The sequence below is a fragment of the Mustelus asterias genome, chromosome 1, assembly GCF_964213995.1.
Source record: "Mustelus asterias chromosome 1, sMusAst1.hap1.1, whole genome shotgun sequence".
NCBI lineage: Eukaryota > Metazoa > Chordata > Chondrichthyes > Carcharhiniformes > Triakidae > Mustelus > Mustelus asterias.
The window spans coordinates 131,828,376-131,854,619 of NC_135801.1; the positions used below are offsets into that span (position 1 = coordinate 131,828,376).

Sequence of the window (26,244 nt, forward strand, 5' to 3'; positions counted from 1 at the left end):
GAGAACTGGATGATAGTTGCAAAACCTGAAACAATCAAAACAACCTGTCAGCACTCAAGTGTCGAGACTTGTGCATTGGAAGAGATGATGTGGAGATGCCGGCGTTGGACTGGGGTAAACACAGCAAGAAGAAGTCTCACAACACCAGGGTAAAGTCCAACATGTTTATTTGGTAGCAAAAGCCACTAGCTTTCAGAGTGCTGCTCCTTCGTCAGGTAAGTGGGAGTTCTGTTCACAAACAGGGCATATAAAGACACAAACTCAATTTACAAAAATTATATTTTGTAAATTGAGTTTGTGTCTTTATGTGCCCTGTTTGTGAACAGAACTCCCACTTACCTGACAAAGGAGCAGCGCTCCGAAAGCCAGTGGCTTTTGCTACCAAATAAACCTGTTGGACTTTAACCTGGTGTTGTGAGACTTCTTATTGGAAGAGATGCCAGAGGACTGCAGCACTACACAAAATAGCAAAATATTTATTTTCTGCATGTACAAACATTTCCTACATACACAAAAACAGCTCACTGCTCAGCCCGAACACAATTCAAAAAAAAATGGGAAAAACAAAGTCAAAGTTTTAAAATAACAACTCTCCTCCCACCCACCCACTGAGGAATAGCAACATTTACCAGGGCAGTGTTTACATGATCTGCAAGCGCATAGTGTATCAGCCCAACCATTCATTAGAATAAGAGGAAATGTCAATACCAACCAGTATTGCAGCCGGAACATTGAATCCCGAAACATCCACAAGAATTTCGTCATATTTATCGAAGTTAATGCCAGTCTGATAACGAGCAAAGATTGCATTTTCATCTTCAGGTGGCGGTGGAGGAACATAAGTCACTTTGGGGCCTTGGAAGAAATACATCAACTAGATTTAGATTTATACATTGGAAATCTGAATACCTATTATAGTCAAGAATGGAATGCTATTTAAGCAGAGCATTTTTCTTTTGGGCATGAGTTTAAAGGAACAAATACAAGATTATTTTCTGCAAAGTAAAAACCATTTTAGATACATCAATATAACAAAGCGAAGCACTGAGCGCTTGGAACCATTTATCAGAACAACTTTCCCAAATGAGGAATGCTGGAAAAGGAAAGGCAAGTTACCATAATCTTATCATATCTCCTTGCATTCTGTTTGAAAAGGAACAGGAACCTGTCTGCTGATGATGGGAATGGGCCTAAACAGGAAGGAATTCTTCCTCCTCCCCTCCCACGTACACAAAAGAGACAGGAATGGACTTTGTATAGGACTCAATATTTGAAAAGCATGTGCCATTTATAAATACCTAGCTTAACCCCATCCCACAGAAAGATAAATACCAACAGGGAATTTAAAGAAAAAGCACAGAAAATGTACAGCTGGCAATCCTCTTCCTTCATATATGTGCAGATATTGATTACTGGCCGTTCCCTGGATAACAAACACAAATGGTGGGCTGTCTGATCATTTATTCTGAAAAACAGCTCTTTTAGCACGTCCACAGTCTGATTAGGAGCTGCACAGTTGCATGATGAGGTTGCTTTAACCTTTAACATCTACCATGGCCAGTTTAGTGGTGGTTGATAGATGTCCAATACTTGCATGAAAGGCTTAATCTTTCAGGTTGTACAGTTGGGCCCCTTGCTGCAGAATGCATTTGGTATGTTGCATTTCTTCGGTCACCAAAGTGGAAGAAAGATTATTGAAAGGTTTCAGGAGCTGTCCAAAGTAGCCTCCGAGATTACACTCAGGTTGGTGCTATGTTGGTTTACGCTCTGGAGACGCTCTGGAGACTGCACATTTGCGGTAATACACCGAAGATGAGTAAAATTTAGAATATAGTATGAAATTTAAACCAGGAACATTCTATTTCTGACCTCTGTAAAAGGTGAAAAATTACTAAAAGGTAGGAATAAAAGATCAGTATTGAGACTAAAAGCAAAATTATGCAGATGCTAGAAACCAGAAATAAAAACATGTACACACATTGCCTGTTTCAGCTAAACAAAATAAGTCAGTCATGCGCTGGAACATTCCACAGGGCAATGCCTTGACTAGAGTCAGGATGCTGGGTTTAAATTTCAAACAATGCTTGGCAGTCAGTCACCATCAACTGATGCATTCACTATGGCAACACCTCTACTATGAAGAGTCCACTTGCCAACCAATCAGCACCCTCTTTCCATACAGTATTAAGTTACTGTTTCCCCTGACATTGGTATTCTTGCAATAGAGTCCTGATGAGTGCAAAACAAAAAATTTCAACAAATTAAGTTCTTTACTACCAAGCAAATATATTTGAAAAAGTCAAAGTGAATAACGTAGATGAATTCGAAGGGAAACTCGCAAAGTGCTTGTGGGAGAAAGGAATAGAATGATACTCGTGGGATCAAATGAAAAAAAAGGTTGGAGAAATCTCAAATGGAGCATAACCTTTTCTGTGCTGCAAATACGATCAAGGTCAAGCATCAGCCAGGATTCCAACTCATGATTCTCACCCAGTGAAACCTGAACTCATGGTGCACAAAGACGAGATTGGACTCAAGACTGATGTACCCCCCCATTAGTCACCCAACCCTACACCCAAGTTTCCTTTCGATACTTGACTATTACCTTGGTTTTGGTCACCTTCATCTTTAGAATTCCAACGATCTGAAAAACAAACAAACAATATATTAACTGTGCTGGTGTGTGTGTGTGTGTGTGTGTGTGTGTGGTAACCAATTTAATGAATACAAATAAAGAACTACTAGCAAGCAGAGAAAATAAAAAGAGAGATGGAGGTTTTTAAGTTATCAAGTGTCTTGATTGTGTTACTAGGAAGAGATCGCTTCCCATGGCTCGGAAAATCAGTGATGAGTTCAGCGATGGAAACCATAAGATCTAGGAGCAGCAGTGAGCCATTCAGCCCATCAGGTCTGCTCTACCAATGAGATCATGACTGAGGGATTATCAACTTAAAATCAGAGTGTCGAGAGTGGGGAGAATGTAAAAACAATCATAGGGGATAGGGTTACTGAAATATGCAATATTCTGCTCAAGACAGCCAAAAGCATTACATAATAAGGGAAAACTGGGTAAATGTGTGAAACAAAGGACAACGCTTGGGGAGAAATTGGGTCACAGATTAGTTTTAGCTAGCTCTACAAAAAAGCCAAAGATATAGGGCACAATTTTCCCATCCTGCCACCACAGGAAACGTTGGGACATGGACCATGCAAAGGTCTGTTGACTTCAGGCAGGATTTTCCGGCCTTGGGGGAAAAAGTGTGCGGCGGGAAAATCCCACCCATAGATCTATTGGCCATCTTCTGTGCTGTAAATGTTTCTGTTACTAAATGAACAGCTCACCTGCCAATCTAGAAGTATATCCAGAAAAGGGCTCTTCATTCCTACCTCGATAACCACCTACAATTTAAAATTTTAAAGGATGAATTTCAAAACAAAAAAAAAAGATTTGGAAACTAGACAAATGCAGTATTAAACTGTAAACCATAACTTCTGAAGGGTCATCATTGATCTGCAACAGTTACTCTATTTCTCTCTATAGATGCCGCCTGATTTGAAGTATTTCTAGCATTTTCAGTTATTTTAGATTTCCAGAATCTTCAGCATTTGATTTTGGTAAACTTACACAGGAATTGCCTTTTGAAACATTGCTTCAGGTGATGAATGGCAACATCTTAGTGCAGGGCCTGGATGACAGAAATGATGTTAGAAGGTACAAAATTGGACCTCCTTATGCAATTTTCTCATCCCAAGAAAGCATTTGACTTGGAGATTTCCCACTTCGAGGAGGTTTGTTGCATTTCCCTAGAGGAGGTTTCACCTTATAGAGCATAAAACACAGGGCTGAGGAATAGGGAAGCCAGATGCAATTTTTAAAAAAGTACAACATCTCACCTCTTGTTGCAAGTGCAGATCGAAAACCTGCTCTTCCACGACTTAGACCAAATCCACCACTATCACCTAAAAAAAAAATCGATAATTCAAAACATGATTAATTTACAATGCAATGTAACGAATCTCCAATACAGTGGCGGTGCAAATATAGGATATCCTAGGTTTGCCACCATGTCACTGCAGGATTACCGCATATCTGTTGGCACCTTCCATTTCATAATTTTCTTGAGCAAAGTTGGGAGACAACAGGGTTCTTACTTCCAATTGCTATTAAGGATTTCCTTCTTGTGGAAACTGAAGGAAAGAGACAGGGTAATTGTGTGTACCCCAACAATTAAGCTAATGCATCTCTTTCCTCCAAACCACTTCATTCTTTGTCAAGATCTAGATTCATACCGGTGTGGGCAGGGTGGGACACAAACACACAATCCTAAATATGTCTTCTTCATTTCTGGCAGATGTTACCAGATGGCAACAGTAGCAAGAATATAATTAGTACCATCTTGACTGGGATTTAGTTTTTTTTTAAAAATTAGCTTTCACTCAGTGTGGCACCCTTGCCTGCATCAGAAGATCACGGGTTCAAACCCCAATCCAGTAAAATGAACATAATCTAGGGCAATGCTGAAGGAGTGTTGCACTATTAAGGGGGGTATCTATCAGATGAGACTTTAAACTGAAACCATACCTGGTCCCTCAGTTGGGCATAAAAGAACCCATGACACTGCTCAAAAAAAAATCAGGAAGCTCTCCTGATGTGCTACCCAATATATATATATTTTTGTAAATTTATCAGTGTCACAAGTAGGCTTACATTAACACCGCAATAAAGTTACTGTGAAAATCTCCTAGTTGCCACACTCTGGCACCTGTTCGGGTACACGGAGGGAGAATTTAGCATGGCCAATGCACCTAACCAGCACGTGTGATGCTAGTGTACCTTTAAGAAAATGTTTTTTTCCCCTGAAATCATGTTCTCTGTAGTTTGCAAGCAGATTCAACGCCCCCCCCCCCCACCCCCATTGTTGCCGAGCTGTCCGCTTAGCAGTCCTTTTATTGCTACTTCAATGGTTGAAATGGGGTTGTGTTTATTTTTTCCTCTGGGCCTCAGGTACTTTGGGATTTTATGACCCCGAATTGGAGGAGAAAAAAATGATTGACAAGTCAGATGACAGGAGTTATTTCATTTTTGGGTTGCTGTTTTAGTTTACGTGGTGTTTGGACATCAGACTGAAAAGCAGTGTTTCTGTTTTTCTCTCTCCCATGTATTGTAAATTCTGCTGGCTAGCTGGAAGCAGGTATTCGTGCCTTCCAGAATTCTGCCTCTTGCAGTGGTTCGCTGGTTGAAAACTAGAGGCCAGTAGTGGCATTATCTCTACCTTGTGGGCTACTGGAAGTTACAAGGCTGAGAAGTCAGAACTTCAATTCTCCAACCATGGGACTAAGTTCCATCACATCACGTGAGCATTTGTATTTTCTGTGCTAAACCCATGACCAAGGGTTTTGTTTGGTTGGAACATTTCATATTTGTTAAGGGTTATAAATATTATGATCGTTTTTTCCCCCTTGTTTGTAGTTACTACTATATGTTAACAGTATTCTTAAATAAACTTTGTTTGATAAAAACTCCCTCGTGAGTCAGTTGAATCATACCTCAAGTGAAACACCTCATGCTTACCCTAGCCAAATTAAAATTGCAAATATCATGATCCAGGCGGACTTCATAAAACACTTGAGTTTCTGACCGGAATTACAACACATCTTTTGGACTGTGGGAGGAAATCGGAGTACCTGGAGGAAACCCATGCATATATGGGGAGAACATGCAAACTCCACACAGTGATTCAAAGCCAGAATTGACCCCAGATCCCTGGCGCTGTGAGGCAGCAGTGCCAATCACCGCGCCACCCCTATATTTATCCCTCAAATCAACATACATTAAAATAATTATCCATGTATATCTTAGTGCTGGTTGTGGAACCTCAGGAGTACAAATTTGTGTAATGTGGCAAAACTCCAGTTCAAAAAGCATTTAAAATGGCTTTAGGATGTCCAATAGTTGTGAAAGGTGCTACAGGACTGTATGTTCTTTCTTTCAGAATGGTAAATGCACTGTCATGTTAAGTCATAAAGGCCAGGATTTACCAAATTCACCATCAGGAATCTACACATGGAATTGCATCAGTTCCAAATGGCCAAAGGCAATTTGTTCACAAAATAAAGTCAGCTTGTATCCCTCTTGTAGAAAGAGCAATGACCTGTGTGTGGAATATTGTTCCTCAGATATGGAGATTCGTTAGCACCTCATGGATATTCTCAGTCTTCATATAAAGCCTGGATATAACTAGCATCCACATACTTCAAAATAACAGACATCATAGCCCGCATCGTGCTCACCCTAATGCCTCCACAAGGACTTTGCAGGAAAAGACAATGGACAAATGAATTAACTTGCCCCAAAAGCAAAGGGGAACCAGAAGTTGCACCACAAAAGGCAATCACTGCATTGACTATTACCTGATGGTGAAATTCTCTCATCATGCCCAAGTTCCAGATTGGATAATGTGGACCAACCAAGCTACTGGGGAAGCCCTTAACATGGAAAAGCGATTTACTGCAATCCAAAATATATTAGTTGCTTTGGAAATGACTTGGCCAATGAAACATAAATTAATTTTCTTAGGCAGATTAATTGAATAAGGCATGTTTACAGTAAACCTAGAAAACTGCTAATGATCAGTCAGTACAACTCACTGGTAAGAGTTTAGTGGGGGCATGGGGGAAAAAGAGGGGACAGTCACTGCAGCTGCAATTCTTCTCACTCATCCCCCAGATGATCACAAAAAGCAACGGATTGGACACACTCAAAGGAATAATTCCTTGAGCCGATTGACCTTCAGCAGCACCCATGCCCCCTACCACCCCAAGCCTCAGTTCCACTCTCCTGATCAGAACCATCCGGACTTAGGGAAACTGCATCCATCCCTGCAAGGACTTTGCACTGGACAACCGAAACCTGCCTGATCGATATAGATGTCAATGGCTTGAACTGGAGATTCAAAACACGTTTGGACATCAAATGCCCAGTTAACCATGACAAAAATTTTTATTTCTGAATTTCTACAATGCAATAAAGTTTAAAATATCCTCACCTGATTGACCACCAAATCCTCTTCTTCCACCTAGGCCACCTCTGCCCAAAGGGCTACCTCTACCAAAAGGAGCATCTCCGCCTGCTTTTGCAGCAACTTAAGAAAATAAAGTTCACAATTAACTTGCAAAATATTCTAGTGACACAATAGGCAAAGAGTGAAAAAAATGATGATTTTGGACAGAGAAAGGTTGGTAGGTCAAACAGCTGAAAGATGAAGTAAAAAAGAAATGGAGAGGATGTGGATTAAAAAAGACACCTAGGATTCAAGTGAAAGTTCATGCAATATTATAAATGTGGGACATAATCCAGGAGGAAAAAAGGTAATACATTTCAACAGTGTATTCCAAACTATTGGCAGCCCAAGAACAGCCACTAGGCCCCACAGGCCCATGTCAGGTTTTTATGCTCCAATGAGCCTCCACCTGTACTTCACCTAACCTCATTAATATACCCTTCCGATTATCTAGTTCCATCTTAAAATGTATCCACACTATTCACCTCAAATTGGTCCTCGAGATAGGACGTTCCATATTCTCACCTCTCTGGATAAAGAATTTTCACCCAATTCCCCATCGTATTTATTACAGGTCATCTTATATTTATGCCCCCAGCTCTAGTCTTACTCACAAGTGAAGCACCTTCTCTATGTCTACCCTACTAAAGACGAAAACCTTCCATAATCTTGATGACTAATCAGGTCACTGCAGTGCAGTGGGGCAAGACACACCAGCGGGGGCCTGTAGCGAGGTTTGTGGGGACTCCATCTGCTCCCGATGCCTTGTTCTTTAGTTGTTGAGTGGCTTTTTCTATCTCAAGCCATGCTGGGTTTGTGCTGAGATAATGGCGGGTAGAATGCTATGGGGGGGGGAGTCAATGATACTTGTATCGAAGACAAAGACCCTGTTCAGGATGCCTTCAAAGCGAGTGCCAACTGCCTCTGTTCTTGATGAGCAACTTCCCATTTTTGGCCAGTAGTGGCATGGGCCCTAGATGGTCTCAACTGTGAAGAAACCTTGCGCATCATGGTTGTCGCTAACTGGTGAATCGCCTGCACTTCAACCACCATCTATTCTTTACGTTGTAGGTTTTTTGCTGGACCACTAATTTATTAGTGAATTCCTGTACTTATCAGACTCCTCCTCTGCACAGACTACACTCATAACCCCCAAATTGAGAGACTCAAAAAAAGGGAAAGGATGCTGAAAGACAAGAAGTGAACAGATGTGCATTTCCCCAACTCTTACCATTCTGTGCACTAACTCTTGGAAATCCAGCACGATCACCTCTGCCAAACCCACATCTTCTTCCACCTCTGCTGTCAAAATCATTTTCATTTATAGGCGCAGATTCTGCAAACCCTGCAACTGCATTAAATTTAACAAAAATTAATTCATCGTTTGAAAAAAGAGCAAAGCACTGTCCAATATTATCAAAATCCATGTTTTACTCTGCTAGACAAAGACATGGTGACCGTAAAAAATGTTATGAAATGTGTAACTGCAATATCAGCCAACTGGAAAGGTAATTACTGTAACAAGTAATAAATTTCACCCTTCCACTCAGGATTTTCATTTTGCAACCATCAACAAAAATCTGATCAACTGTAATATATAGCTTTTACAAAAATTTCAAAGAGATAATCATGCTGGAGCTTCATTTGGAGATACTAGAGAGTCATGGACCATTTTATATTGGCATAGTTTAGCTTGGATTCCAGATGATCAATACCATATTTTGGTTTCCTAATTAAAACAAGGCCAATATAATAGCAGCAACAAAATAGCAGAATGCAAACCAACATCCACTATCTGCCAGAGTAATAAACCAAATGTGTAGGGTGCATTAACATGCAGCACCCAACAAGTTGGCAGCAAGACCAAAGTTTACTTTCCAGATTTGCAAGAATACCAAGCAATCAATTCCAGTCTTGGTGGCCGCTGAGCTCAACAAATCTAGAATTACTACCTAACTCCACTTAGAACTACAATGACAGCGAAAGCAGAAACAGATTGTAACCCTTTACACATTCCTAGATGCCAATTTCAATAAATAGGGATGATTTCTTACCAAAATCTCTTGGTTCTGAAACATCAGTTTGCACTGACACTCCTGGGATTTCACAAGTGTCAGTACTTCACCTTTGTGCCAGCATTCGTGGACCACTCGAGTGTGGAGATCCGAGCTAAACTCAAACTGCTCTCAATCTACAAATATTTCTCAAGCAAGGTCACTTGATGGTAATCAAGGTTTCCCTACTGGCTGAGATCAGCTGATTGTAGGTGTTGGCATTTGACCCCAAAGAAGCCCCTTGGAAACCATTGAAACCAACACCATAGGGTTCCACTGGTTTATTTTCTATGTTGATTTCCTGGAAAAATCATCCAAAACTAACCCAATTCCTGCTCCAACTTCAAAGTCTTGCATCTTTTTTTGGCTTCAAATAAATTTTGCGTTGTCCTTTAAAAGGTAATTGCTATAGAAAGGCATTCCATTACAAAGTGTAAAGAAATTTCACGTCCTCTGTACAGAAATTTAGATAGGACTCCTTGCCACCAACTCTCCAAGTAGAAGAAATATTATTCCTTAAATGACAAAGGATTTATAGTTGTGACAAAATCGCTCTTAAACCTCCTCCAAGACTCCAGTGAAAGGAAGCTCGGTATTGTTGGATTTTCATCACCTCTGTCATGGTGAAAATGAGCCCATAAGTCGATGTACCTCCCAAATAGAGCACTTCCCACTTGGCTTTTACAGAGGAAGCCGGCCAATAAAATCATCAGCTGCCTCCACTAAAATGGGACCTTGGTAGGCCAGGAATGTGAAACCCAAAATGTGCAGATTAGGCCAGATAAGGGCAAGTCTGAATTTGGTATTTGTTTTGATAGCTGTTTGGCGAGGGAAGGTACCCCTTTGAATATGGTCCTGGGCCATCTAACCTACACATCGTTTGGACACCAAGGAGCAATTTTAGCATTGTCCACTCCACCTAACCTGCACCTCCAACTGTGAGGGGAAGCCGGAGCACGTGGAAGAAACTCACACAGACATGGAGAACATAGACCCAAGACCGGAATTGAAACAGGTTCCTGGCATTGTGAGGCAGCAGTACTAACCACTGTGCCACCGGTACAGGGGCATAGAACATGTGTGCGCGGGGGGCACACAACCTCAGGCTGAAGGGGCGCTCGCTCGTTTAAAACAGAGGCGAGATGGGAGGAATTTCTTCAGCCAGAGTGCGGGGGGGGGGGGCGCAAGAGCAGTCATTGTACGAGATTTGATAGTGAGGGGTTTCTGCAGTTGAAGTGACAAAGGTGGGGAGTTGAAGGGAAATTTTCTTATGCTGTTTTACTCAAGGCTACGCTATTGTTGACACGTGGTCTTGTCTTTGATATACAAAGAACAGTACAGCACACGAACAGGCCCTTCGGCCCATTCAAGTCTGTGCTGACACAGATGCCTTTATTTTCTTGCTTCTACATGGTCGGTATCCCTCTATTCCCTACCTATTCATTATCTTGCCAGATGCCTCTTAAATGCTGTTATAGTATCTTCTGCCACCACCTTTTGGCAGCATGTTCCATACATTCACGACCCTCTGGAAAAATTTGCCCCTTGCATCGCTCTTAAACTTTCCCCCACTCACTTTCAACCTATGCCCCCAAGTAATTTACCCTGCAACCCTAGGAAAAAGACTGACTGTCCACTCTCTATCCAAGCCTGTCATAATCTTGTAAACCTCTATCAGGTCCCCTCTCATCCTCTGGCGCTCCAATGAAAACAATCCAAGTTTGTTCAACCTTTCTTCATAGTCATATCCTCCAAACCAGGCAGCATCCTGGTAAACCTTGTGACACTAATAAAATAAAGTCCTTTTGATAACATCCGTGCACCTAGATTGGCATTAGGATGTTTGGCAAAGCAAGTAATTTTACATTATATAAAAATGTTCCACAAGGAGCCAGAGTCCTGTGCATTTTTGGCAGAGGCTCGGCAACTAATGACTATCAATTTTTTGAGACTTCAGGATTGACTTGTTCATTGTGATGACTATTTGGAGACCACCGTATCTCTTTACCGCCAATGTTGTATTTTTGTTGGGAGTGTAGTCACTATTGTAATGTAGGAAATACCAGCAGCCAATTTTTGCACAGTTATGTCCAGGTAATCCTTTTTTTGTGATTTTGCTGGAGGGCTGGATATTAGCTAAGGCATGGGGGATAACTCCCTTGCTCTTCAAAATAGCCCCCCACCACTATGTCCGTGTGTGAGAGCAGATGGCACATCTGTTCAGTGGCAACTCTGACATTGCAGCTTTCTCTCGTTATTGCACTAGTGTCTATAATGGTGCCCAATTTCCTGGACTGGGACTCTGAGGAATGTGTACTACAACTGAGCCACTGATGTGCTTTGGACTTCACTAGAATTTTAAAAAGGCCTAGTTTGGGCAGTTCCTTTTGCATAACTGTTTAACATAGTAACTGGAATTATCTAAATTGAACAATGTTTCTAGTTTCATGCTTTTTTTCTTCTGTTTAATTTCATGTTAAATCTGATCTCTTACTGGGTTAGTATCAATGTCAATTTTATTCCACTAGATGTCCACCTTGTTATTTAAACATGTGAACATCAGTAAACTTCAATGTGTGAGCTTAATATTAGAAGGGAAGAAATGTATCTGGGGGCAGGCTAGAGGAAACAGTTTTATATGAAGTATGTATAGTTCGCTTTACAAAACATCCTAAAGCGCATCCTAGGTGCATGGATGTTATCAAAATGACTTTTTTAATTTTATTGTCACAAGTAAGCTTACATTAAAGCCTACATTAACACCTGCAATAAAGTTACTGTAAAAGCTGCCACAAGTCCAACACCTGTTTGTGTACACTGGGGCAGAATTTAGCATGACCAGTACACCTAACCAGCACGCCTTTCGGACTGTGGGAGGAAATCAGAGCACCCGGAGGAAACCTGTGCAGACTCCACACAGACCGTGACCCAAGCTGGGAATTGAACCCGGGTCTCTCGCATTGAGGCCGCAATGTTAACCACTGCCACCGTGCATGTGGTATATGGGTATTCTCATACAATTAACATGAGTACAGCCAGCAATTAGGAAGGCAAATGGCATGTTGACCTTTATTGCAAGGGATTGGAGTACAGAATAAATAAGCAGTTGCCAAATGTGTACGGGGTTTTGGAGAGACTACATCTGGTGTATGTAACTTTGGAAACTAAAGCACCGTCTCTTCAGTCACACATTCAGCTGCTCTATCCATCCATTCCTGTACTCACTAGCATGTGGCAGTAATCCAGAGATTCCACCCCTTGATGTCCTGCTTTACACTGCCACCTAGCTCCCTAAATTTTTGCTGCAGGATCATGTCCCTCTTCTTAGCTGCCATTGGTACCAATATAAACCACAACCTCTGACTGTTCACCCTTCCTTTTCAGAATGCTCTGCAGCCATTCACTGACCCTGGCACCAGGGGGGACAATGCACCATCCTGGTGCAAAACATGAGCTGAAGGAAAGGAGAGCAAAATGTGACTGTTTGAGTTTGCAGGATTCCCTTTAACTCCCCAACCTTTGTCAGAATGGTGTTGTTTAAAGGGAGTGCTGCAAACTTAAACAGTCACACTTTGCAAAACCTGCGCTGAAGGAAAGGTGAGCAAAGAGGTGTCTTTTTGCATGAGCCATCTGCTGGCAAAAAAGAAACCATTCACTGACGGCAAAGTTATCAATGAGGCGAAGATGGTTGCTGCTGTCAGCTTGTTAAAGACTTTAAAAACAAAGATGAAATTATGACAGCCATCGGCCGCTTGGCGCTTTTTAAAACAGTAGCCAGAAAGACTTCAGCAAACCATGTTAATTTATTTTATCTTACAAACTGATTGCACAATTAATAATGCAGATTTGATAACTTTTGGTAATTTGTCATTTTATTCCTCTGCTCAACTATCACCTCAGTTTTGGTTTCTTCCACTGCTCCAATAAAGCCGAGGTTCAAGGAACAGCACCTCTTCTTTTGATTAGGCACTCTACAGCTGCTTGAGTTCAGATCACCTTTTGTTGACAATTGTTGGCGATGAATCCATTATTGCCATTTACATCTGCTCCACACTCATCCAATATTTCTTTACTTGCCCAATTAACATCCTCTTTGGCTTTACATCATCACTTTGGCCATTTAATTTTCATTCCAGCCTTCCTTTTTAACCTCAAGTGCCTCTGCACTGGAATAAAACTAGTTAAATCTCTAAATGTTTCTAGTTTGACGCAAGGTCAATGAACCAGGAAATGGCAGAGGAGTTAAATAAAAACTGTGCGTCAGTCTTCACGATAGAAGATACTAATAACATTCCAAAAATACTAAATCATCAAGGGACAAAAGGGGAGATGAATAAGTACAATAACTATCACTAAAGAAAAAGTACTAAGGGATACTAATGGGGCTGAAGGCAGATAGGTTCCCTGGACCTGTTGGGTTGCATCCTCGAATATTAAAGGAAGTAGCTACAGAGATTACAGTGGGTGTACTGAAACAGGTAACTAGGCCAGTTAACTTAACATCTGTCACTGGGGTAATGTTAAGAGTCCACTAAAGGGTGTAATACCAGAGTAATTAGAAATGCATAATATAAATAAAGCACTTCATGAAGGAGAAATCATGCCTGCTAAATTTATTGTAATTCTCCAAGGAGATAACAAAACTCCCCGAAAGTGGCTGGCCACCAAGCTGCCCATCATCCATGTCAGGATGGTGTGGGGTTTGAAGGGGAACTTGCTGGTGGTTGTGTTTCCATGTATCTGCTGCCCTTGTCCTTCTAGGGGTATATGTGATGGATTTGAAGATGCCAAAGGAGCCTTGGGTGCTGCGCTGCCTCTTGTAGATGGTACACACTGCGAATCAGTGGTGTAGGGAGCATATAATAGAAACATAGAAGATAGGAGCAGAGGAGGCCATTCAGCCTTTTGAACCTGCTCCGCTGTTTATGATGATCATGGCTGATTGTCTATCTCAATAGCCTAATCCTGCTTTCTCCCCATATCCAAGCATGCAGCAACTGTATCAGGATTGGCTCGAAGCAAAAAGTCTAATTCCCAATTGTTCCTGCTTATTTCCCTTTAGTAGCACCTCTACATCCCGAAAATGATTCTGTTGCATAAATTTAACATTCACAAACACAATCACAAATTCAGGTCAATTCATAGGAATTCATTTTATAAAAAATGGAAACTCTAGGTAAGCATCAAATTGGCAGCACATGCTCTTGGGAACACAATCAGTAAAACAAGGTTTGGAGTCTACCATTTCGCTCACCATGGCAAATGCTACTGCAATTTACTAGTTTAAATGAGAAAAATCATGTAATTTATTTTAAACTGTTTTCGTTCAAAAATGAAAAAAAATTTTTTTTCAAAGAATTGCAAACATTTACAAACTTTGATGTGCACTAATGAATGTTAAGCTGGCAGTTGGTGTTTTAAAAAGTTGGCAATGCATGATCTGAAAATGAAATAAAGAAAGCAAGAGAGAGGTTTGAAAGGTGAAGCCTAATGATTCCCAGTTCATGACCACAAATTGATGGCTCCATCACGTCGAGGTGTCTTTTCTCAGATTTTAATTTAGCACACGATTCTATGAGGGAAAATTGGAGCATAGAATAGCTTTTGGAACCGTAACATGAATTGCATCAGCAGAGGGGGCTTACAAAAATTATTTGCTTGCATAATCACTAGAGGACACTACATGAATATTACACAACAGGATGTGTTACAATGCAGTTTTAGTAACTTGCCATGAAAAATATTTCCCAATAGTGAGAATTTTGTAGTAAATATCTTGCCGAGGCATTTCAATTTTGACCTTTGCCACTTTATTGTACACCAGTATTATACGTGGTAATCTAGAAAGCACAAATGTGCGCCTTCTCTATTTGCTCAATTAAAAATTGAGCACCTTGTGTCCAGGAGTGGTGCATGCTGGTTTCTTCAGTCTCTCCAAACTAAAGCCCCTCAACCTAGCATCAGCTTGTGCGCATCCTTTCTAAACCAGAACACAGAAATGGGCAATATATTCTAAATGTTGTCTAACCAATGACCGCACTGATTCATTACTGCTCCTCTGCTTTTAAACACATTCATAAAAGCAGGATATTCATTTTTTTTCCAAAAAATTAAAAAGCTAGTCACATCCTCCCCATTCCCAATTTGTTTTCTGATAGTTACATTTTAAAAAATAAGACTCAAAATGAACAAGTATGTGTAAAAGTCTACGAGGAAAGCAGAGCATGACAGCATATCATCAAGTGCTTCATTTCCTTGGTTACTGAATGGTGGAAGATGTGTTAAGTAAATTTAAGCATTTCATATGAATGCAGTAGGTGATTAAAACAGTCTTGCTAGAGGCACTCCTACAGCTAGTTTGAAAACGGATTAATATGAACCCAATGGTTTCTGCTCTGCAAGGCAAGATTAGGCACCTGTCATCTCACTACATGATTCAATATCAAGAGTCTTAATTTCTTAAGACTTCAGATTCACACCAATTTGTAAATCAGAAAATCAACAAAAACAAAAGCCAAAGTAATTCCCCAACACCCTCCATTAAAATCCTAGCAATAATTGTAAAGTGCCTTTAACATGGTAAATTCCACAAAGTGGTTCACAGGGATAACAAACATTTTACATCAAACCATGAGGTGACATGAATACTGGAAGACACTCATTTAAAAGAGCACAGAAGTGGAAGAAGGAAATTATTCCGGAGCTACAGGTTAGGCTGCCACAAATGACAAAATTAAAATTGAAGGAGGTGCAGAAAAGGCAACTAGGGATGAGCAATAAATCCTGGCTTAGCCAGCAACACCCACATTCTGTAAATTAATAGAAAAAAGCCAGAATTGGAGAGCAGAGATGGTGTGTACAGAGATGGGGAGAAATATGAAAAGGGTGAAGATTTTAAAACAAGCCCCAATGCTCACACATTAAAATGGGAAAATAGAAAGGTGCTTCCGACTGCACCTTTAAAATATATGTCCACACAGTTTATTGGTTGGGTGCATACATCGTCTGACAACATCCTCACCCACTCCCCCTTCAAAATCCCCACGAGCACACGCACAGTCCCCAATAGGGACCTCTCATATAAAATCCTCAGCATCACATCAACCAGACAGTGGGGGAAAAAGGACTCCCAAAGAGGCAGTCAAGTCCTAAAATCCAGTGGACATATAAACATCCAAATCATTGATATATTCCACAAACAGCAAGCATCCAGTAAAAAGGCTTGCAGAACCCTATTGCAAACAGCCTTCCAGCCACAAAAACATTCAATCCAACTTTCCACTTGTCCTTGGATCTCACTCACTTTTATCTGTTGATATGGGATCTCCTCAGAAGCCTATACAAGACCCCATCAACCCTTATTATCTTTCAAAATTTCACATCAAGTTAAGCAAACAGCACTTAGCCTTAAAAATTTCATGCTGACTGCCCGAGTAATCCATGCCTCTCAAAATGATCAACAACCGTCTAATTTCGCACTTAATCATTCTCAGTCCGGTAAATTTTCATGCTGCTTTCTAAACCTTCCAACTTTAAAAACTAATTGATAAAACCAGATCAGAGGCATTTACAGATAATTACCTAGAAATATCCCCAAGTGTCACACTTCACTTCACAATGCATGTTTGCAAAGTAAACAAAAATTTTTACTGTGGAGTAAAGTTCTTTTTAATATTAATTAGTGTCACAAGTAGGCTTACATTAACACTGAAATTAAGTTACTATGAAAATCCCATGTGTGAATAAATGCAGCATCAATATCACCAACTATGCACAGGATATGGACCAGCAAGTTAACAAATTCAATGCCAAGGATCAGCAGTATGACAATTGTCAGTGTGACAATTAGTTGGGGACCATGGAGACAAACAAATAGGAGGGGGGGGAAAAAGGCAAAGAAGGAGACACACAAATGAAGTCAAAGCTGATACAAGATGACCCAGTTGGTTAAAATCCTATCCAAACAGCCACTCAAGACAAGAAAGGTTGGATGCATTTAATTATAAACAGCAACAACGCAATACTTTGGAGAAAAGATGCACAATGTTCAATCTGGAACTGAAAGACAAAAGGAATTTGACACATAGGGGCTTGCTCGGCCATTTTCAGAAGGCAGTTACAAGTCAGCCACACTTGTCGTTGCTCCAGTGACGTACAGGTCAGACAAGGTAATGATGACAGGTTTCCTTCCCCAAATGAACCAGGTGGGTTATTAATGACAAAAATGATAATGGTCATGGTGACCATTATTGAGACTAGTTATCAATTCCAGGTTTTAGTACTGCTGAAAAACATTTTTGCCAAAATTTTCCATCTTGTACTTGGCAAGAATACCAATGCCAGGAGAAACAACTAGATACTGTACGAGAAGCACGTCCCTCCCACAACGGGTATGGCAAGGCCACTCCTAACCAGCCTGCTCTTGCAAAACTCAAGAGTGTTGAGGACACTCAAGAGGACAACATATTCTGAATAGTCATCGAGTGTGCTAATAACTTCACTGACAACATTTAAGATGGTCAATCAGGCTTGCAGTGTGGTGCATTTGGGTTTACTGGAAGCGACATATTAATACACAGAGCTCTGTTCTTCGTAGGCAGAAAGGATACAAACCCATTACACCCATTTCAGCTAAAACAAGTGATATTCATTTCTCAGGCCAATGCCTTGACCACAGTCAAGCTGCCTGGTTTAACTGTCATTATTAACTTGTGTATTCGCCATGGCAATGCTTCTACCAGAGTCCACTTGCCAATCAAAAAGCACTCTTCTCAGTAGAAAAATAGTTTCCCCTGACACATGGTCCTGAGCAGCACAAGGAAAAAAGCTTCAACAATACTTAAGTTCTGTACTGCCAAACAACTATCTGAATTCCAGATTTAACTGAAACTCCCATCAACATCATCCTGCGGGTTACCACTGACCAGCATCTGAACTGAACCAACCATCTAAAAACTGTCAGGCCCGAGGCTGGGAATTCTGTAACATAGAAACGTAGAAACCCTACAGTGCAGAAGGAGGCCATTCGGCCCATCGAGTCTGCACCGACCACAATCCCACCCAGGCCCTACCCCCACATATTTTACCCGCTAATCCCTCTAACCCACGCATCTCAGGACTCTAAGGGACAATTTTTAACCTGGCCAATCAACCTAACCTGCACATCTTTGGACTGTGGGAGGAAACCGGAGCACCCGGAGGAAACCCACGCAGACACGAGGAGAATGTGCAAACTCCACACAGACAGTGACCCGAGCCGGGAATCGAACCCGGGACCCTGGAGCTGTGAAGCAGCAGTGCTAACCACTGTGCTACCGTGCCGCCCGACCACTGTGCTACCGTGCCGCCCGTAGGGATTAACTCACCTCCTGACTCCCAAAGCCTGTTCACCATCTACAAGGCACAAGTCCAGATCCAACAACACTCAAAAGCTTGAAACCATCCAGGACATAGCAGCCAACTGGCACCCCACTACCACTGATACCCGCTGAGTACCATCTTCAAGATGCACGACAGTATCTTGCAGAAGCTCCTTCGAAAGCGCCGTCTAAACTTGTGACCTCTAGCACCCAGATGGACAAGGACAGCAGATAAATGGGAACACCACATCCTCACTTGTAACTATAATCACGTCAAAAAACTGAAACTCCTTCCTGACAGCACGATAATGTATAACCCTTAACAAACATCAGAGCTGTTCCAATCAAACCTATCCCATAAATAAGACCCTTCAAACAAGCTTAATACAGTACAGACTAAAGCTCACATGATACTGGAATGGAGTCCTTTGGATGAAGTCTGCAGTTCTCTGGATAGACTCAGAACAGCTTCCCAAAACACCAGGAACCCTAGGCAAGCCACCAATAGCAGATTCTGCCTTTCAGAAAGGCAAGACTTTGCTTTCAGATGACCAGCAGAATTTCCAAAACACGAGAGAGAGAGACTTTTCAGCTTGATGCCCCATCCAAAACTAAAATGCAAACTGCAGCTCCAAACTGAGTGGGAAAAAAAACACCCATCACCTGACCTGCCAGTTATTTTCCTAACAGTCATAAACATCCCAGTAAAAATAAACAAACTCCTGTTTAAGCAGCAATAAAAAGATCACCACCAGTCAAGTCAGTGCCATAATGACATCAGCTAAGGCTGAGAGAGCTGCAGAGATCATGATTTTAAAAAAAAATCTCAAAAAGGTACACCAACATCACACTGGACAGCCAAAAAATGTACAGATACAGGAGAAATTCCAGCTACCCGAGCATGGCAAAAGGTTAGAATGGACATAAAACTAATTCAGCGCCAGCTGCTGTACCGTGCCCAATTGTGGATGTCTCAAATCAAGAAAAATATGAAGGCTTTGGACACAGTACAGAGAAGAGGGCAGCACAGTGGCTAGCACTGCTGTCTGTGTCAAGGACCCAGGTTCGATTTGCAGCTTGGGTCACTGTCTGTGTGGAGTTTGCACATTCTCTCTGTCTGCGTTGGTTTCCTCCCACAGTCCAAAGATGTGCTAGTTAGGTGGATTGACCATGCTAAATTGCCCCTTAGTGTCAAGGGAATTAGCTAGGGTAAATGCATGGGGCTGGGCCTGGGTGAAATTGTGATCGGTGCAGAATCGATGGGCCAAATGGCCTCCTTCTGCACTGTAGGATTCTAAGAGCTTTACTAGAAAACTTGCAGGGATGAGAGATTATATTTACTTGGGAGATTGGAGAAGTTGGAGTTGCTCTTAAAGAGAAAATTTGATAGAGGTCCTTGAAAATCATGAAGTGTTTAGATAAAATGCTAAAGAAAACACCCTTTTCAATCGTAAGAGTTAAAAGAGAAGGCCCAGATTTAAAAGTTAATACCAAAAAGAGCCAGGGGCAACACAAAAGAAAAAACAACCTTCTCACACAAGTGAAGATGATTTTGAGGATGAACTACTGTGATGAGAGAGTGTAGATTCCTCAACAAACTTATTAAAAAAAGGAATTGGGCAAATATTTGGGACATTGCAGAGGGCTGGGACTACCTGGTAAAAATAGCCAACCCAGACTTGATGGGGTAAAGGACCTCTGACCGTGCCACACAGTTCTAGGATTTCCTGATCATAAACAGAACATGGAGACAACAATAAGAGTCTCAAGTCTAGTTGGTTTGGTACACTGGAATCCAAATCAGAGACAGCGTGGATGGAGCATATGGAATGCCAAGGAAACAAAAGAAATTACAATATTTTTTCTGAGATCAAAGGGAAAGAACATATTTAAGGAGATACTGAAAATGAGGAGGTAGCTGTTTAGGTGTGAACGAAGCCAGACCTAAAGAGCCAGCTGCTGTTAGCCTCAGAGGACAGCAAAAACAGAGAAAGGTATTGTATGGTAAATATTACTGGACAGAAATAGAAAGGTTCAGCTCTGATGTCAAGCCATGTGTGTGTTTAAAGTGCAATTCTATTATATTTTTAAATTTCTTAATATTTACTTTAAAATCACCAGCAGACAATTTCCAGCTTTCACAATCTCTCCTTATACTATGTGGAAAAGCCATTTTGGCAGTTGATTCAAGTTTCTCTTCTAGTATTTGGGACAACATAGCGTTTGCCATCAGCTGCTGTGCCATAACAGGAATCAGTAACCACAAGGCATAAAGTAGTTAATCCAAGGGTCCAGCTAAGGTGTGCATTGGCCCGTTGTTAGTGTGCACCAGTGGATCATGGATAACAAAGAAGCAATGGGATTGAAATGCATGGATCACATATAGTGATACCAGGGAGTTATCGGAGAAAAGGTAAATTAATTGTTAGTGCAGAAGATTGGTCTGGAGGAACAGTAGTAAGGCAAGTAGCGCACAATCTCAAGGGCAGCACAACCTTGAGGGATCAGTCCAGCAAAGGATATTGGAAATTTTGATAGTTAAGTGGCACAGTACAGAAACAGCCGCCATGGCTGAAAACAGATATAGTGACCAGCAAAATTCAAGAAATCATGACTAACAGTAGGAACAAATCTTCGACAGGGCAATAGAAAACTGAACCCGCCTGAAGCAATCCAGGTATTAGCATAAAGACAGTCTGAACGGTATAATGATAGTAGAAAGCGAAAAATACCAACGAGAAATGCTAGTTTTTCAAATATCTTTTAATTGAGCAGCTGCTAGCTGGAATTATCCACACACACTTAAATCACAACTTGTCCTTCATCAGAGAATTACAATTGTCAACCTCAAATTGCATTTTAGCGAACTTGTCTTTATAAACAATTCATTCTGAAGTATTAAACTTAATTGACATTTTTTAATTTAGATGAGATGAGATGTATTTTTTTTATATCAAAAACATGTCAAGTTGAGATACCTTACCTTCCAAGTCAAAAGGTTGATTGCCGTTGATGACATCTTCATTCATTAGTCCAGTCTAAATTAAAAATAAACAACCAACATTAACTAAGAAATCTGAGTTCAGAAATCAACAAACTTCAAAAGCAGCCAATACCTACCATATCATTAAAAGATGAGATAATGGTTACAGGTTCTGTTCCTAGTTCTGCATCCCAATCTGTCATGTTGAGGTAGTCTGTTTCTCCACACTACAACTGCAAATCAAAACCAAAATTGTAAAATAATTACATTTATTCTTTGATGAGGATCACAGAACCTACAGCTCAGAAGGCCACCTGTACCTTGTAAATGGAGTTATTCTTCAACTGGAGTCAGTTAGTTCAATCCCATTCCTATCAGTCTCCTGAACCCTCATTCTTTCTAAATAAGCAGCCAAATTTTTAAATAACAGCCTTTATCGCAATGACGATTTGTTGTAAAGCATTCCAAATTCTACCTTATGTGTTTGCAGTGATGAGTCTGTACCCTTTTATTACAATCTGCAAGTTTAAAAAAAAATATACAAGTCATGCACTCAAGTCTACACACAAGCTGGTTACAAACAATATCTTTGACATGCTGTAACACCACATTGACCACTTCTAAATTCCTTCGTTAAATTTTACCGCTTCAGACAAAAAATACTCTCTGAAGTCTATGCAACCATACGCTTATTTGTACAATTTTACAGAGCCTCCACTATATACACACACACACATGGCTTCAAATGTTGTACTGATGAAGAAATGCCCAATCATAGATAATAATCTAACTAACTGCAAAAGGCCAATTGTAGCCTGATGTCTTGGGGAAGGAGACAGTGGGAAAAAGGTAAATTGGTGGAATGTGGATTTACTGGTTCCAAGTGCAACTGCCAATTCAGTTCATTTCATAGTGAGGATTCTCAACTAGTCCAGGGGATACCGAGGCTGGGATCCACAGAAAATTCCAAGGATTCACCAAATGAACATTTCAAGGATAATTTTTTTTAAATCCCCAATATACAATGAAAATATATTCTAGTCTTAGGATGCACAGGGAACACATTTCAAGAAACTGCACAGTCCCAACAGAAGGAAAAGCACAAGGTGTCCAAGTAAAAGTGCAGCCATTGTTATTGGAGGGGAGACCTTCCTCCCTCAGATCAGTTAGTGACAACCAGCAGTGGATTCTTTGCCCGACTCATCTCCTGTCCATGTTAAAATTGGGCAGATGGAGCAACAGGTCAGTGAAGTTGTGTCTGATTTATGGAGTAATGGGCCTAGAATTAACCAAATAATGGTGGCCAATGTTTGGCTAACCTCACTTGTTGCACAGTTATTTGCTGCTTGATCATAGCAGAGCTAAGTAACTGAACAAACCACCCAATAGAGTCAGTCCATGGGTCCGAGTTCCATGTAAAAAAAATGACCTTTTATTACAAATGAAACACCCCATTTTGGATGGATAGAACCTGGAGTTTGGGTGCATATCATACAGCGCTACATCGGACTTTGTGCACAGGTTTGTTTTTTTTTAAAAACAGCCACTCCACACCACATCAAGTAAACCAAAACTAAGTGCTTAATTGTATAGCTAATTTTTACTATAAAAGGGTCTGCAGATTTAAAAAAAAAACAGGAGGGAGAGCCTCGGAAGCAAATAGATCGGAGTACCCCTGTTCCACAGTATGATAAACAATGTGCACTGGACACTGCAAATAATCTGGGCCTTGCCAATGCCCCTGTAGCTTGAAGTTGGACACCTAAACTAAGCCAAGTTGCTGCAATGCAACTAAAACTACAGCAAATGAAGGACCAAGTCAGACATATCCTATCCACATACAATTAGCAATGCAAGCAGTCCCTAGTAATATCAAATGCGTAGTTGCCCAATCACTGATGCTACTCAGATTTTGTCAATATTACTCAGCACCAAGCCCCATCACATTTTTAATCCACAAACAAACAAAGCAAATATTACAACAGATGGAAATTGAAGCAATAATTAGAGAATGACACCAAGGAGCCCCAGTAAATCTGAAATCAGACAAAATCTTTCCAGTGTCTGGACAGCTACTGGACAACACCCAAAGATATCGGGCAAGATCTTGCTTGAAGAATAACACTTAACGTTGCATACTAATGGTCCATGGCTCAGTTGATAGCACTTTTGCTCTCTCCCAGTCATAAAGAAATGGGTTCAACTCCCAGTCCAAAGACTTAGTGCACAAAAATGGAGTTGACACATGAGGCTGTGCTGTCAGCCATACCATCTTTCAGATGAGACTTTAATCATGGGTCCCATCTGCCATTTCCAAGTGCACATTAAAGATCCCAGGGCACTATTAAGACATGCAGGGAAGCTATTCCCAGTGTCTCAGCCAATATCTACCCCTTAATCGTCACTATTTGTGGGAGCTTGCTACGTGCACATTGGCAGTCACCTTTCCAATATGACAACAGCGACTAGAGTTTTAAAAAGAAGTACTTCACGGAAAGCAAGATTGAGGTCACGTAAGACAGGAGCACAGGGAATTTTTCTGGCATTGAATACAGGTGCATCAGACCAGGTCAAGCCTGCTGACCTCAGCTGCCACCCGTGTCCAGTCCTTCTTTGTTAGGTGGGATGGCCTCCTTCTTCAATCCCTGGACATTAACATCCAGGAGGGACATGTCATTGCCTCCAAAAGCATTTGCAGTCTCCAGAGAAATGAGGGGCTTGCTGGCTGCTGTACCTCCCCTCCAGCCTGGTGCATCTTCCAGCGAATTATATTTTTAAACCTTGTGGCAGGCCACCCCATGCAGCCATGATTCACTATGGCTGCCACTTAATATCACACGGTTTTTAAAAACAATTATTGGTTTTCAAAGAGATAAAGGAGCAGGCAGAGTACAATATAATGACATAGCTCCACCCTGCGTCAATTAAAAAGGGAGCAACAAGGACTGGTGTAAAACTGGAAAAAAAACAATTAATCTAACAGTCAACAGTAATTTTTGAAAAAAAGGCCGCAATAAAACTGACATGTTTAATCTTTTCCAAAGAAAAGACATTAAGTTTCTAACCAGGATGAAGCAGTGGGTGGCGTGTGGGAAATCAAGTTAATAGAATTCACCTGCAGCCCATTAATAAATGCAATGACATCTACCTTAACCTAATCTGAACTGGCCAGTCTAAGATTATCAAAGGACAAGGCTGCAAAGTCTTAAGTCTAGAAGAGTGTCAAAGGAGGATGCCCTAAAACCAGCCAATTTTGAGCATGACCAGGTACATGTGGATATGGTCTCCAGGGGCAAGTGAACACCTGTCACATTTGTGGTTTGTGTTGGAAAAAAGAATCTGATCTTGAAATGAGGTCTCTGTAGAATTGAATTAAGCTTAACAGAGCACAGGGTCAACTCCCACCCATCATCCACAAGGTCCAGCCCAAGTTCAGTCTCCCTGTCATTTCTTAGCTTGTAGAGAGAAGAGGCCAGTGGCCGCACAAGCTCGTACAATGTTAAAATGAAACCTCCACAAGTTTGTGGCAGTGACAAAATCCCTTCCAATAAATAAGGTGTTGAGAGAGCAGAAGCAAGGATGAGCAACAAAAGCGAAAACAAACTCTGGGCTTGAAATTGAGACAAGTTAAATTTGGTTGCAAGCTCTCCCCACTAGGCAAACACCAAGTCAAGCTTGGAAGGCAAGAATAAGTGGTTGTTGCAAAATGTTGACAAAATTGCTTCTATATTTTTGAAGTAGAAGTCACACTGGGGTTTGACATGTATTCAGGAGATAGTGGGGTACAAGTTAAGGCAGAAAGACAATTAACAGGCGTGCGCTTCCATAAAACACCAGTTTATACTTGGATTATGACACCACATTATTATTGGGCAGCCAATATTCAATTACAGTAGGTTAGGGAGTGATAGTCCACCATCCTGGGAGTCCTGCCTGCCCAAACAAATGTTGATACCAGCTTGTTTATCCTAATAAAAAAATTGAAAAGAAACAGGAACCTGGGCCGACTGCTTATTTTAACAGATTGAATCCTGCCAGTTGAGAGCAGTTTGAAAACACCAAAAGGAGGGCAAGTCTTTGGACTACAGTGGTTTAACCCTGCATCCATGATACAGTTTAGAACCTCTCAAAGCACAAGATGGGCGGCACGGTAGCACAGTGGTTAGCACTGCTGCTTCACAGCTCCAGGGTCCCGGGTTCGATTCCCGGCTCGGGTCACTGTCTGTGTGGAGTTTGCACATTCTCCCCGTGTCTGCGTGGGTTTCCTCCGGGTGCTCCGGTTTCCTCCCACAGTCCAAAGATGTGCGGGTTAGGTTGATTGGCCAGGTTAAAAATTGCCCCTTAGAGTCCTGGGATGTGTAGGTTAGAGGGATTAGCGGGTAAATATGTGGGGGTAGGGCCTGGGTGGGATTGTGGTCGGTGCAGACTCGATGGGCCGAATGGCCTCCTTCTGCACTGTAGGGTTTCTATGATTCTATGAAGATGGTGGGTGTCTAGACTGGGAAAGGAGGAGGATAGGAGCAAATTTGCTGATGACACCAAAGTCGGTGGTGTGGTAGACAGTGAGGAAGGGTGTCGTAGTTTGCAGGAAGACTTAGACAGGTTGCAAAGTTGGGCCGAGAGGTGGCGGATGGAGTTTAATGCGGAGAAGTGTGAGGTAATTCACTTTGGTAGGAATAACAGATGTGTTGAGTATAGGGCTAACGGGAGGACTTTGAATAGTGTGGAGGAGCAGAGGGATCTAGGTGTATGTGTGCATAGATCCCTGAAAGTTGGGAATCAAGTAG

The 26,244-nt window shown here is 41.3% G+C and overlaps 1 protein-coding gene across 6 annotated transcripts in view; it reads right to left on the reverse strand.

Annotated features, from left to right (window-relative positions):
* ddx4 (DEAD (Asp-Glu-Ala-Asp) box polypeptide 4) overlaps positions 1-26,244 on the reverse strand; it is a 99,399-nt gene that overhangs the window by 44,027 nt on the left and 29,128 nt on the right. For 4 of the 6 annotated variants that reach the window (XM_078219087.1, XM_078219072.1, XM_078219065.1 and 1 more), the window contains exons 2-9: positions 21,595-21,690; positions 21,458-21,512; positions 8,293-8,412; positions 7,047-7,142; positions 3,895-3,960; positions 3,343-3,399; positions 2,606-2,644; positions 713-855 (exon numbers count right to left, since the gene is read on the reverse strand). In XM_078219087.1, coding sequence (XP_078075213.1) covers positions 713-855; positions 2,606-2,644; positions 3,343-3,399; positions 3,895-3,960; positions 7,047-7,142; positions 8,293-8,412; positions 21,458-21,512; positions 21,595-21,660 — 642 coding nt within the window. In that variant the 5' untranslated portion in view covers positions 21,661-21,690. Of the gene's footprint in view, positions 1-712; positions 856-2,605; positions 2,645-3,342; positions 3,400-3,894; positions 3,961-7,046; positions 7,143-8,292; positions 8,413-21,457; positions 21,513-21,594; positions 21,691-21,777; positions 21,838-21,932; positions 21,970-26,244 lie in introns of those variants that run through there. The other 2 variants (XM_078219101.1, XM_078219093.1) reach the window with 2 other exon arrangements.